Genomic DNA, 14,843 nt, shown 5'->3' on the forward strand with positions numbered 1-14,843 from the left:
TTATAAAATTAATGTTATTATTTTAATATAAAAAATAAAAATTTTATATCATCATTATAACTGATGTTTTTATATTTTATATTTTTATAAAAATAAATTAGTATATAATTCTATTATTATATTTTATTATTTTTTATTTTATAAAAAATTAAATATTATAATTATATTTATTTAATATATATTTTTTTTAATAAAAATAATCATTTAATAAATAATATATTATAAATTAATAATATACAAAATATTTAATTTAATTATAAAATAATTAATAAATCTTTACATTCATAATCCTAAAGGACTAAAATTTAGGGATGGGGCATGTGAGAGTATTATGGTAATATAATAGGGGCTTAAAATAATTGGATGATTATAATAAATATAAAAGAAGAAATTATAGTTTTTAGGCATTTGGATAATTCTTTTTGTTCTGACTTAAATATTTTATACAATAATGAATTATTTCGCGATTTATCCAATAAAAAAAAACGAAATTGTAATATTTTTTTTTATTTTTTTATTTTTACGGAAAAAAAAGTTATGCTTTTCATCAAATCTATTAAAAAATAATATCAAAAAATAAAAAAATCGTATTCTAAAAAATTCTAAAAGTGATCAACTTTAATCAGAGACTCGAAAATTTAATTATATTTTATTAATTAGATTTTTTGATTTTAAATGTCTTTTCTTCTTTAACCTCTTTACACTCCGGAGAGTATAAAAGTAAGTTCTCGAAATACACTAGAGGGGGGGGGCTCCTAAGCCGATAAACCAGAGAGTAAGAAAATTAATAAAGAAATAGAGGTCGAAACGTGTTAAATTATAAGAATGAATACAATATAAGATTAATTTATATAAGAAATATTTTAAAAAGGGTATGAAAGTCCTATATATATAAATAAAAACTTATATAATTCCTTATTTGAGCAAACACATGTTTTATATTGAATTAAAAGGAACTTTCAATTAATTAAAAATATGATAAGGAAATTATAATTAGTATTAATAAAAAATATAATAATAAAGAATAAAATTAAATATATTTATAAATCTCAAAATAATATTAATAATATGATTAAAATTTTATATATTCATATAAAAAATATATTTTATTTATATTAAAATATAAAATTAATATATAAAAAATAACCCGGGGTTATTCTATTTTATGTTCTAGATATGGCGTTTTTATTGAAAAAAGCTAAAATATTAATTATAAATTTATATACTAAAAAATTCTACAAAAACCAATTTATATAAACAACAGATATTATGGGCTTAGAATTATTACTTTAACTATAATATCTGATGATAAATATAAATTGAAAGAGCTTTGAACATAGTAGGACCTTAGAGTATGTGGGGAGGATGGGATTGGTGTTTATTTTACATATAAACGTTATTATTGATTATTTTTTTTTATTTTTTTTCTTTTTATATTTTTTGACTGTTTTTTAGTTTAGTTTTTAATTGCAAACACTCGTTTTTTTTTAATTTTTATATTTTATTGGTTTTTTTTTTTTTAGCTAATCTTTATTTAATATGTAAATAAGCTTATTATAAAAAAATAAAAAATGAGTTATAATGTTATAGATAATTTAAGTGAAATTAAAGATTGTTTTAATGTAAGCTATAAAAAATAAACTTTTAATTTATTTTATAGGAAAATCTACATTCATAAGATAATTTTGAACCATTAAGAGATAAAAAAACAAACAAAGTATTCTTTTATTGTTTTGTTTTTTTTTCATTTAAAAAAAAAAAAACTTAAAAATAGAAAAATAAATTGAATAACATTTATCAAAAGAACAACTAATAATAGAACAATAATCGAAATAAAAATTAATAAATTAAAAGGCAATAAACTAATCTATACCAATAAGCTAATAATTAAAATAAAATTTTTATAATTAAGGTTAGGAAAATGACTTTTCTTAAATTTAGAACTAAATCTAAAATCTAAATTAATATAGTAGGAACAAGAATAATAATGAAAATTCGAAAAGTTTTTAATAAAATGATGAATAGTTTTAATATAATAATAGAAGATTTTAAAAATATGGATATTAAAATCAAAACTAAGATTAATAATAAGAAAAATAATACAGAAATTATTATAAGAAATAATATTAACCAAATAGAAAACCAAATAATAATAATAATGATAGCAAAAATAATAGTTTTTATAAATAACCTTATTAATAATAAGAAGTATCTTTTAAACCTAATAGTAAAATTTATAACTAAAGTTAAAATTATAATAGATATAATAATAATAATTATCGTAATAATAATTACGATAATAATTAATTTAAAAATATTAGCAATTAATTAAGGTAATTATAATTTAGTATTTAATAAATAGATGATAGATTAATAACTATTTAACTCGAAAATAAAAACCTTAATAGTAAACTTAGTAAATAAAAAAATGGATAAACTGATCTTAATTAATAATAAATTGAATTTATATAAAGTGATTATTTTTAAGAATGTTATGAAAGTTTTAATGCTTAAAAATAATAAAAATCCAAAAAATAATATGGAAATAAAAAAAATAAATTATGAAAAAATATCTATATATTAATTAAATATTATTCAATATATTTTTGTTATTTTATGTAAAACTATATACATATAATAAAATATATATATATACATATTTAATATTATATCATTAAATTTAATTATTAAATGATTACTATGTTAATGTATTTTATGTTTTATTTTATTTATTTTTTAAATTATATTTTAAAGATTTATTTTATTTTAAAGACCAACTTTTTTCTATTTAATCATTAAAATTAATTATATATTTATTATTATTAATTTAAACTTTTTATTTATTTAATCTAACTAAACTTAATTATTTATTTTATTAACTTTAAAAATTTAATAATTTATAATTTTAAGTAAGTAAAGGTTATTTCAAATTTATTTTTTAAAACAAATTTTTCTATTATAATAATTGAGCATTTTAATTATCTAATTTTAATTATTCAATAAAATTATTGTTTAAATTTTTTAATCTATATTAAGAATCAACTAATAAAACAAATTAAAATATATATATATATATATATATATATATATAAATATATATATAAATATATATTATTTTTTAATTATTACAATTTTCCATTTTAAAAATTAAAGATGAATAATTTTTAAATAATTTTATATTATCTTATTCTTTATACAATTCTTTTATATAAACTGTTTTCCTTTATTTTTGTTTTTTTTGTACAATTTTTCTATTCTAAACCATTATAACAGGTTATATTTTTTTTTTTAAACTTTACGATTATAAATTTAAATATGACTATATGATATATAAAAAAAATAAAAAATAAATTATATAAAATAATAAAACAAAAAACTTCTTCTGTTGAAAAATTTTCCTGTGATTTAACTTTATTTTATTTTTCTTTTCTAAAATTTTAGTTTTATACATTTTTTTTTTTTGTCATATTTTAAATAAATTAAATTATGTTTTCATTTTTTTTCAGTTATTATTTTTAATTTAATTCAATTTAATTTGAATTTTCAAAAACATCATCTAATATTTTATTATCATCATTAATAATTTATTATTATAATCTATTTATTATTTTTTTATTATTATTTTAAATAAAACTGCTATTTTTAACTTCACTATTCATATTATTTTAAACTAATTTAAATTTTGATTCTTTTTTATATTTTTAAATATATATATTTTATTAAAAAAATTACTTTCTTTTTTTATAAAATTAAATAGATAAAAAAATCCTTCCATAATTTTTTAATATTTCTAATGAATTTAATTAAAAATATCTTATTTTAATTACTCAAAATCTTAAAACAACTATATTCCATTATCTTAATTAAATAAATAAGTATTAATAATATTATTAATATGTTAATTAATAATCTTTTTATCACCAAAATATTTCAAAACCTTTTCTTTTTGTATTTTTTTTTTTAAATCTTAAACTAATTAATCTAATTTTTGATTTTATTATTCAAAAGTTAATGATCTGTTTCTTTTTTAAGTTTCATATAATTAATCTATTTCCTAAGTTTAAGAAAGTATTTTAATTTAAAATTTTTTGCTTATCAATTTTAATTGTTTTATAAAAATAGGCTATTATTCATTTATTTGATTACTAAAATTAATTATGAATTAATAAAGTTCATTTGGTATTTTACAATAACTTAATTTTTATATTAAATTTATTATCAAAAATATTCTATTTAGTAAATCTTCCAAATTTAAATAAGAACTATAAATAAATTTCATTTATTTAATTATTTTCTCATTTATACTTTAAATTTCTTTCTCGCTTTTTTATGCAAAATTAAACTCATTTATTGTATTAATTTCTCTAGTTTCTTCCTATATTTATATTATACTGCTATTTAAAGTTGCTTCTTATCCTATAGGTTCATTAATTATTTTATTTTCTCGAGTTTCATTTTAAATTAAAAAATAATTATTTTTTAATATTTCATCGATTTCTTATTCCTTTTCAGATAGAATTTTTGTTAAAGTTTGCTTTTGTTTTAATTTTTCTTAATATAATTTTTCAAGAAAATTATTTTCATTTATAATTGAATTATAGTATTAAATTAAAAGATTTGTGATTTTTTACAAATTAAACTAATTTTTTTTTAAAAAAAAATATATATAATTATATATATATATAATATATATATATATTTATATTTATAACATTTTAAAAAAATATATTATTTATATTTTAATTTATTTAAAAAATATTTATCATAAAAAAAAGTAATAAAAAAATTATAGAATATTTTTTATTTTTATGTTTTAATCAAAATTATTTTAAATATAATATAAAAATAATTTTATTAAAAGTAATGTAAATTATTTTTAATACTTAATTGAAAAATTATTAAATATTATTCAATATTTCGATTTTAGAATATGTTGGAGGAGAAGGTATTCTATATAATTTTATCAAATTTTTTTAATTATTTTCTTATGATAAATTATGTTTTTAAAAATTATCACTAATATATAATTATTTATGTTAAATATAAAATATCTTCTTATCTTTTTATTAATCAAAATCAAAATATTTATTATCTAACATTTTATAAAATTAATTATTATTTCCATTTAATAAATCAATATCTTATTATAAAAAATGTCTTAAGCAATATTAAATAAAAAAAAAAAATTATAAATATATAAAAATAGATAAAAAAATAATTAAAAACATTTTTAACTAATCAATAACGAAAAGATTTTAACCAATTATATAGTATTATTTACATTCATTTTATTTAGATAAAAATTATTCGTTCAATTATTAGATTTCTTATTATTGTTATAAAAGTAAGTTTTTATATTACTAAAAATAAAAAAAAAAAAATGAAAAATAAATATATATATAATGATATTTAAATATATAAATATATAAATATATATAAAAAAATTTAAATATTATATATATAATAATTTATACATATATAATCAAAAATAAATTATTTTTTCTATAAAAAATATATATATATATATAAATTTATAATTTCTATTCAATTATATATATCTATTTATATAAATATTTTTTTTATACCTATATTTATATATAATCATTTTACAATTTTTCTTCATGAAATTATATATCATTTTTTATTTGATTTAATTGTTATTTTTTTCCCCATAATTAAGTATCCCATATTTAACATGTTTTTTTAATTAATTCTTTAGCAGTATTTATTTTTCGATTATTTTCAATCTTAATAAAATTATTTAAATTTTTATAATTTTTACTTATATATTTATAGTATTCTTTTATAATTTTTCTGTATCTAAACATCTATGATAAGCTAAGTTATTTATTCTTTTTTAAGAAAGATATTTTATTTAATTTAAATTCTTTTTAATATATATTTTATTAAAAACAAATATATATTATATTAATTTATACTTTTGTATATTAAAGTTATTTAATATTATTTTAAATTTCCATTTATATTTATTATTCATTTGTTATATTAATTTCTACATCATGAATTTATTTCTAAATATTTTATATTTATTATTGAAGTTAAGATATTTTTTCATTTGACATTTTACTGTAAAAATTTTTATCAATATAAGAATCCTTAGAAAAAAAGTATTTGAAAAACTTTTAATATTTAATTAGATTTATTTATTATTTTTTAATTATATTAACAATGTATATTTTTTTAATTATCTTATAATAATTTATCATATTCACATTTAATCTTTATTTTTATTTTTATTCAATTATTTTATATATATTTTTTATATATTACACCAAATATTAAAATATTTTCATTATTACATTGTGTTGCTAGATTAATTTATTAACATTTGAATTAAATGTTTTTTTTTATTAAATATTAATTTGCTTATTATTTTAAATATAATTCTTCTTCATTATTATTAGAAGATTATTATTAATATATTTGAGTTTTTTACATTTTTTTTTATTTTATTTTATAAATAGATATTAATTATATTTAATAAAAAAAATTGATAAAAATATTTATTTTATCTAACTTTTTTTTTTTTTTTTTAAATACATTTTGTAAAATATTTATTATTTTCCCTTTTTTATAAAATTTTAATTTATTTTCAAAAAATGGAAACGTATAAAAACATTATTTTTAATAGAAGTTTACAAAAATTTACAAGTAAATATTTAATAATATTTTTTTTTAAAAAAAATATAGATAGATATATTAATGATGATTTAAATAAAATAAAATTGTAAACAAATGAAAATATTAAAAACTAAAAAGATTATCAAAAATAAAAGGATAAAAAAAATATCAAATTAAAAGTAGATGTGATACAAAAAGAATAGTAATTAAAAATTTTGCCGACATTAATAAAATATAATGCTGATTATAAAATTATAAATAACTAAAAGCCATTAAAAATCTAATAAAATAAAGTATAAATATAAATTATTACTTAAAATAAAAATAACAACTACAACAATAAAAATTTAAAAAGGAATTTAGAATAACATCGTAATCAAAATATATAGTATCATAAAATAAAAAAGAAAATATTCAATAATAATTACCAGCATATATTCATAAAGGAAAAACAAATTATACAGTATATATATATATTTAATATAATATTTTGATTAATCATTTATTTATAAATAAAAAATATAATTAATAATTAGTATATTGTAGAACAAGGAAATAATTCAGAATTAATTAAAAAAGTACTATAATGTAGAAATTGGATGAGCATATAAAATCCGAATTTTCCTCAAAATTATAGTTTTAAATGGAAACCAACAAATAGTGGAATAAATAACGGAAATATTTAAAAATCAAATAAAAAAATATAATGTTTAAATCATATAATAAACCATTCTTAGTTATCTTAAAAAGCCAAACTATATAATAATATAAAATTATATTGTTATGTAAATATAAGCTTATTAAGAAATATTAAAAATAAAATAATTTATAAAGGAAAAAAGCGATTATGTTAATAATTATTTACCTCATTCATTTATATTTAATTTAGATTCTGAAGATTTTAGACATTCTCTTGACGAGTTTTTAGATTTATTTATCACAATAGCATAATCTACAGGACTTAAAAACATTTGGATGTTAAACCCTACTGATACAAATAGGGGTAATGGTATAAGAATATTTAATGACTTGTGTTAATTTTAATAAATAATGAAAGAATATGGAAAGAAATAAATAGTAGAAAATGCTATAAATAAAATAACAAAATAATTAGATTATACATTAAGCGAAAGTAATAATTATTAAGAAAAAAATTAATAAAAGAATTAAAAAAAAATAAATAAAAATTAAATAATAATTCAAAAATATATTGAAAATCCTCTTTTAGTAAATAATAGGAAGTTTGATATAAGAGTATGGGTTTTAATAAATTAAGATTTTAATTATTATATGTTTAAGTAAATAATAAAATATATATATATATATATATTAGTTAATTTTTTAAAAAAAATAAAAGAGAAGGATATGTAAGACTTTCATCTGAAATATATAATATAAATAAATAAAATTTAAATAATATTTATATTCATTTAACTAATAATGCTATTTAAAAAGTTTCCTAAAATTATGGAAAATATGAAAATGGAAATATTATTTCATATAAATAATTAGAACAAGCATTATAAGAAAAATACTAAAATATTAAATTTTAAAATATTTTGGAATAAATATAAAACCTTATTATCATTTCAATTGAAAGTTGTAAAAAATAATTAAATAAATAAGAAAATAGGTTTAATTTCGAACTTTTTGGTTATGATTTTATGATTGATGTTGATGGTCATGTGTATTTAATTGAAATTAATTCAAATCCATGTTTAGAAGAATCAAACGATCTTTTATCTTAACTAATTCCAAGAATGATTGGTATTTTTTATTTTTTTAATTAATATTTATGTATAAAAATAGATGATATGTTTAGATTAACTATTGATAAAATTTTTAATTAAAATTATTCATTATATGAATTTAGTGGATAAAAATCTAAATTAAATCAATAATAAACTCCTTAATTAGATTTTTATGTTGATGGACATAAAATATATGAAAATTTATGGTAAATATATATTATTCTTTTTTAAATATTATTAAAAAAAAGGGTTTATTTAGGATAATTATGATTAATATTTATATTTATTTATAGTTAAATTTGTAAAAAAATAAAAAAACAAAAAATTACAAAAAAACAAAATACACTATTTATATAAAAATATATAATATAAAATATTAAGAATATTTACAAAGAAATATATTAAATAAAATATCTATTTTATAAATATATTAATTATAATATTTTTAATAGATATATAAAACTTAAATAATATATTTATTTATATTATATAATATTTAAATAATAAAAAACAACCAATAGAATTAATATAAACAAATATTTTTTTATATATTAAAATATAGTAAATATTTTTAATAATTGTGTAAATATATATATTTAATAAACTAATTGATATAATTTTGATATTTTGATTAAACATTATTAAAATTTCTGGACAAAAATAAATATAATAAATTAAATCAAAAACAAATTGTTATAAAATAAAATTCTTAAAGAGAAAATAAAAAAATTATAAAATAATATATGAATACTAACAACTCTCCTTTAAAAAATAAGCTACAAAATAAAATTATGAATAAAAAAGCAGAATAAGTGATATGTATAAGTTAAGAGCAAATAGTTTTTAATAAAAAAAAGAAGAAATATTATAAAATGTAAAAAGAGAAAAAACAAATAGTGATGACTTATCAATAGGTGAAAATACTAATTAAAATAGTATTAAAATATAATATATATAAAAATAAATATATATATATATATATATATATATATTATAATATTATATTTATTAAATAATTTTTTTAAAATTTTATTTATCTTAAAAAGAAATATAGCAACATAATCATTATACTTAATTTGAAAATAATACTTATTAATAAAATTTATTTTATGATTCTAATGAATATTTAATTATTAAAAATAAATATATAGATTCTCTTATATTTTCTTTAACTTAAGCAATGGAAATTTCTAATTAATACTAAGTACTTTTTAACAAAACAAAATTATTAAAAAAAAAAAAATATCTATTTTTATTTAAATATAATAAAAGTTAGAAAACAAAATTTTTTTAAGTTAACTATAAATTTATTTACCCTTAATGATATCGGATTTAACTAATTAAAAAGATAATTAAATTATAAGAAATGATATAAGCATAATAAACTAAGGCCAAACAGAGAAACAAAAAACAATAAATAACTAATAAAAAATATCTTAATATAAAGAAATAATAGAATACATAATAAAATTTATTGACTATTTGATAGATTTATTACACGGGAAAATTCCGGAATATAAAAATGAATTTTTTAAAATAAAAATAGAAGAAGAAGTTAAAAAGATATTATTTTTAATATCTTTTGAAAATCTTAAAAATACAAAAAGCTTTGAATAAATTTAATTTAATTTTAAATAATTTTTCAATTAAGAATATGCGAATATTTTATAGATTAAAGACGATGATTTACCTTTCTTAGAATAAAATTAATTTTTAACTTAATATTAATTAGACTAACTTTAATAAAAATACTGTATTTCTTTTGCATAAAAACCTTATTTTTATAATAGTTTTTTCCTTGATGTTTTCTATGAAAAACCTTTAGATGGTTATATTAAGATTTTTTAAGAGTTAAATTAGAAAAGTTTTTTTGTATTGAAATTCTATTTATTTAATTAATTTAAAATAATGGAATTTTCAAATAGAAAAATTCAAAAATTTCTCTAAAAATATGAAAAGCTACGTCTTTGGAAATTTAAAGAAATGTATTAAATAAAAGAAACATAAAGTTTAATTAATTCTTTATTAAAATGTATAGAAAATAATCCTATTTTGAATAATTTTTTGATAGATAAAGATTTGGTTTTAGAATTTATAAAATATTTATTTAAATATATTTTCGATGAATTTAAAATAAATGATTTTTAAGAAAAAATAAAAAAGGAGTATTTAAAATAAGAAATTGATATAAATTTAATTTGTTTATTATAATAAAATATGAAGAGAATACTTTAAGACTAAAATAAATAATTATAATAAGAAATAGAATTTAAATTTATTATTTTATAATAAAAATTTTATTTAAAACCAAGTTTTAATCTTTCATTTTGTTTAATTAATGAAGTTATTCAAAATTTATAACATTATGTTAGTTTTTTGGAAAATTCTAAATATAAATATAACTATGGTTGGTTAAAATATAAATAAATATAAATATACAAAAATATTAATTTTTATTATTATTATATTTAAAAAAAAAAAATTATAAATAATATAAATATGTTTTTTTTTAAAAAATTAGATTAAATAAAATAATATGATTTTCTAGAGTTTATATTATTTTGCTGTTTTTCATAATTTGAATGTTTTTCTATTACTGATATTATAGAAGGAATGTAAAGTTTAGGAATTGAAACTAGTATTTTTAAGTTTTGGATTAAAGGAATTAAAAGAATGCTAATGAAATTACATGTTTCAATGCAAGAAATTATTTATATTGAAGAGTTTTTAAATAAAATATATAAATTTATTATATGAAGATTACAAAAATTAAATATTTTATTAAATTAAAAAAAATTAAAAAAACGATAATTTTTTTTAATAATTTTTTTTTTATAAATTAAATTTATATATGTTTTTTAGCATTTTTAAAATATGTTATTTTCATTAGTCTTCTGTATCTTCTTTCTTTTCTTCATCACTATCAGTTTCTACAACATCAGGTGGTACATTAGGATTAGGCTTTATTTTTAAGTATGTATATATATATTTATATATATATATATATATATATGTATATATATATATATATATATATATATATATATATATATATATATATATAAATTTCATTTATATAAATATAATTATTAATAATTACTTCAGGATATTCTTCAGTATCATCTTATTCTTACTACATATCATCTGGTCCAACAGGTAAAAATGGCGATTGATTTTATTTTAATCCATATCCAATATAAATATTACAATATTATTAAGACTTTTATAAAAAAAATAAAAAAATAGTTTACTTTTCATAAAAAATACATTTGAAACTAAATATGCACCTGGCCAAGTTAAATTTTTAAAACATATAACACTATAGTTCAATTATGTTCCCTATTATATATATTAAATTATATAAACATATATATATATATATATATATGTTTATTATTTAATATACCTCATCTTAACTATTAAATTATTAAAGATCGCCAAATTCTCTTTTTATCCAATTCGGATCTCCTTCTTCTTCTTCTCCTTTTGCAAATGGAGCTTATATATTAAAATAATAAAATTAATAATTATAAAAGTGAATATATATTTATTTAAATATATTATTATATCCACATTTTTCTTATGATATATCTCTTAATCTCTCAACTTAAGTATCAGCATCATCATTTTTTAATTATTCTAGTTTTTCTTCTTTTATATCTTCTGGTAAGGAAGGATCTACATAAAGAGATACTCTACCTTATTTAAGAATTATAGGATTTAAATGAACCTTTAATAAAGCAAATATATATATAAACAAAATAAAAAAAATACCCAATTTTCAAGCGTTAATAATTCTTAATAATCTTAAAGTTTAAAAGCTTCTTCTTCAAATTCTATTTCTTTATCATTTTCATCTTATAATTTATATAAACCCTTCGGACATAATTCACAACCATGAGTAATTCTAACTATTTATGCTTTTAACTATTATTTAATTTTATTAAAAAATAATAAAATATTTTTATAAAATTGATTTTTTTAAACAAAATGCTTTTCTTTGCCATTAAAATGTGGATAGGTTTATACATTTGCATTCAAATCTCCTTTACAAATGTATTTTATTTATTTTGCTATTTACATTTATTCGGCTGTAATTAAAGGTAATTCAATCCATTCATCTAAAACTAATAAAATAATTATGCTTAAAAAAATAAATTAAAAAATATAAACCGTTTTATGTAACCCAATATGAATATTTATTAACTCCTGCACCATATTATTCATCTTTATTTTACATTTTATCACTATTAAGATTATTATAAAAACATTAAGCGACATAATAATCATTTCCTCTAGTTAAAAACTTACCCCAAAATCTCATCTAAGAAGCATTTATTTAATCGGCTAGTCTTCTAATAGAATGGTGTATTTAGAAAGATTCTTCTTCTTAAAATGAAATGGAAGCTGTTTATAATATTTAACTTTATTCATAAAAATTTGGAAACAGTAATTTTTATTTATTTTTTTATTATTTCTTTATATCCTAATTAAAATAATTATTAAATATAATATAAATATGTAAAAATATATATATATATATATATATATATATATAATTTTATATTTTTATAAATTATTTTATAAATATATATTATTATTTAAAAAAATATTTCTATTATATACTATTTCTTAAATATTTATTTATAATTTATTAAGATTTTTTATTTTATAAATATATATATTTTTTTTTATGATTATAAAGTATTTTATATTTATTTGTATTAATATATATATTTTTTTATATAATTTCTATTTATTTTTATATAAATTTATATTTATTTTCATTTTTATGTTAATTTTTATATATTTACTTTAAATAATTATTTGATTTATTCTATCCATTCTTAATGTTCTGCTATTGCTAAAGGAATATTATTTACTTCTTTATCAGTTAACGGATTTGTATAATTTAAACAATTTTTTTTTAAAAATTAGGATATTAATTCTAAGTTATTTATATTTGTAAGTTTATTTGGATTCTTTAAATATTTGTGTATTATTCGATATAAATGTTCATGAATAGTAATTCCTTCTTTACTTTTGTTTTTTTAAATAAAATTAGTTATATTATTAAGATTTGTATTGTTTTTAATTTCTTAAGACATTTATTTTTGTTATATTTAATTTAAAATTATTTTTTTATTTTAAAATAGTTACAAAAAGAAAACAAAAATATAAATATATATAAATATATATTTATATATATATTAACTTTTTTCTCTTGTAATATATTTTTTTTACTGTTATTATTAAAAAAAAAATTTTAAAATATATTGTATAAATAATATATATATTTTTTATTAAAAATAAAATATAAATATATAAATATATATATATATATATATATTTTATATTTTTAATTTATCTTATATTTTTTTTAATTTTTTTTTATAATTAATTACTTATGATATAAAAGAATATTTAGAATGATTCAATTTTAATATTTATTAATCATAAAAAATAAAAATAATATAAAAAATATATTATTTAATCTTATAAACTTTACTAAAATATTTTTTTTTACCAAAATTTAACAGTAATTATAATCTAAATAGAAAAATAAAAAATAAATATAAAAATAAATATTAAGTTAAAATTAAACCAAACAAATAATTTAGAACTAAAAAAATCATAAAACTCTCGTTACAAAACTATAATTTAAATATTATAAGTTTTTCATATAAAAATATATTTCTATAGTTAACTACTAATAATATATATACGAATTTGTCTAAATTAAGCTATTAAAAACAATAAGAATAATACAAATTCTCTTTAATTATTCCTAAATACATAAAATATAAAAAAGTAAATATATTCTATTATAAAATTTAATACTTCTTTTTTAAATATAGAGAAAGTTATTGTGCAAAAACTTTATTTGTAAATATTTAAATAGGTTAAAAATATTACTATAAGTCGATTTTATATACTTATAGATATACATTTTATGAAAAATTTTAATATTTTTTCTTAAATTCCTATTCCAACATATATATTATTTGCATAAAAAATAATTATTTTCTTAAAAACGGATAAAAATTATGTTTCATTTATCTACTGCTAAATAAAAACAGCTAAAGAACATATAATAATAACATGAATAATAAATCAAACAAAATAATAAAAGCATAAATAAATAATTAAGATAATTAAACTTCTTGTCAGCAAAATATAAAAAAAGCAACAATAAATATAATAATTATAATTATGAAGGAAGTAAAAATTATAATAAATCATAGAATCACTAAATATTAAATATAATTTATATTTAATGATAAAATATATCTTCTTTTATCTTAAAAAAAATTAATTTATTAGTAAATAATAATTTATTTATTTATTATTTTTATTATTATATATATATATATATATATATATCCTTATATACATATATTATATGTATATATATTAATTTATTACTATTTTACTTTTATTTTACTAAGA

At 13.7% G+C, this 14,843-nt stretch overlaps 2 protein-coding genes across 2 annotated transcripts, besides 29 other annotated features; one reads left to right on the top strand and one right to left on the bottom strand. All coding sequences in view use genetic code 6, as the record gives it.

Annotated features, from left to right (window-relative positions):
- The first annotated feature begins 67 nt into the window (after positions 1-67).
- Positions 68-200: a microsatellite.
- Positions 201-1,409: 1,209 nt separating this feature from the next.
- Positions 1,410-1,442: a microsatellite.
- An 824-nt stretch (positions 1,443-2,266) lies between these two features.
- Positions 2,267-2,309: a microsatellite.
- Positions 2,310-2,619: 310 nt separating this feature from the next.
- Positions 2,620-2,655: a microsatellite.
- Positions 2,656-2,658: 3 nt separating this feature from the next.
- Positions 2,659-2,698: a microsatellite.
- A 112-nt stretch (positions 2,699-2,810) lies between these two features.
- Positions 2,811-2,886: a microsatellite.
- A 174-nt stretch (positions 2,887-3,060) lies between these two features.
- Positions 3,061-3,112: a microsatellite.
- Positions 3,113-3,550: 438 nt separating this feature from the next.
- Positions 3,551-3,600: a microsatellite.
- Positions 3,561-3,619: a microsatellite.
- A 1,041-nt stretch (positions 3,620-4,660) lies between these two features.
- Positions 4,661-4,710: a microsatellite.
- Positions 4,711-5,387: 677 nt separating this feature from the next.
- Positions 5,388-5,436: a microsatellite.
- Positions 5,388-5,440: a microsatellite.
- A 1,801-nt stretch (positions 5,441-7,241) lies between these two features.
- IMG5_035790 (tubulin-tyrosine ligase family protein, putative) lies at positions 7,242-8,663 on the top strand (the record flags this gene model as incomplete). The annotated part of the gene is made up of 3 exons (XM_004039005.1): positions 7,242-7,422; positions 7,448-7,774; positions 8,005-8,663. 3 exons carry the CDS (start codon positions 7,242-7,244, stop codon positions 8,661-8,663), a joined length of 1,167 nt encoding a protein of 388 aa, XP_004039053.1.
- Positions 7,784-7,828: a microsatellite.
- Positions 7,784-7,829: a microsatellite.
- Positions 7,790-7,848: a microsatellite.
- A 34-nt stretch (positions 8,664-8,697) lies between the features above and the next one.
- Positions 8,698-8,738: a microsatellite.
- A 91-nt stretch (positions 8,739-8,829) lies between these two features.
- Positions 8,830-8,899: a microsatellite.
- Positions 8,900-9,336: 437 nt separating this feature from the next.
- Positions 9,337-9,398: a microsatellite.
- Positions 9,399-11,200: 1,802 nt separating this feature from the next.
- Positions 11,201-11,225: a microsatellite.
- A 51-nt stretch (positions 11,226-11,276) lies between these two features.
- IMG5_035800 (radial spoke head protein, putative) lies at positions 11,277-13,501 on the bottom strand (the record flags this gene model as incomplete). The annotated part of the gene is made up of 9 exons (XM_004039006.1): positions 11,277-11,354; positions 11,494-11,613; positions 11,661-11,732; positions 11,800-11,891; positions 11,967-12,123; positions 12,168-12,320; positions 12,381-12,520; positions 12,567-12,879; positions 13,208-13,501. The coding sequence occupies 9 exons, from the start codon at positions 13,499-13,501 to the stop codon at positions 11,277-11,279; spliced, it is 1,419 nt and encodes a 472-aa protein (XP_004039054.1).
- Positions 11,372-11,457: a microsatellite.
- Positions 12,921-12,951: a microsatellite.
- Positions 13,102-13,206: a microsatellite.
- Positions 13,152-13,205: a microsatellite.
- Positions 13,502-13,568: 67 nt separating the features above from the next.
- Positions 13,569-13,603: a microsatellite.
- A 39-nt stretch (positions 13,604-13,642) lies between these two features.
- Positions 13,643-13,751: a microsatellite.
- Positions 13,703-13,743: a microsatellite.
- Positions 13,708-13,743: a microsatellite.
- Positions 13,752-13,953: 202 nt separating the features above from the next.
- Positions 13,954-13,982: a microsatellite.
- Positions 13,983-14,752: 770 nt separating this feature from the next.
- Positions 14,753-14,808: a microsatellite.
- Positions 14,809-14,843: the final 35 nt, after the last annotated feature.

This window comes from Ichthyophthirius multifiliis, assembly GCF_000220395.1.
Source record: "Ichthyophthirius multifiliis unplaced genomic scaffold scaff_1120509249821, whole genome shotgun sequence".
Taxonomy (NCBI): Eukaryota; Ciliophora; class Oligohymenophorea; order Hymenostomatida; genus Ichthyophthirius; species Ichthyophthirius multifiliis.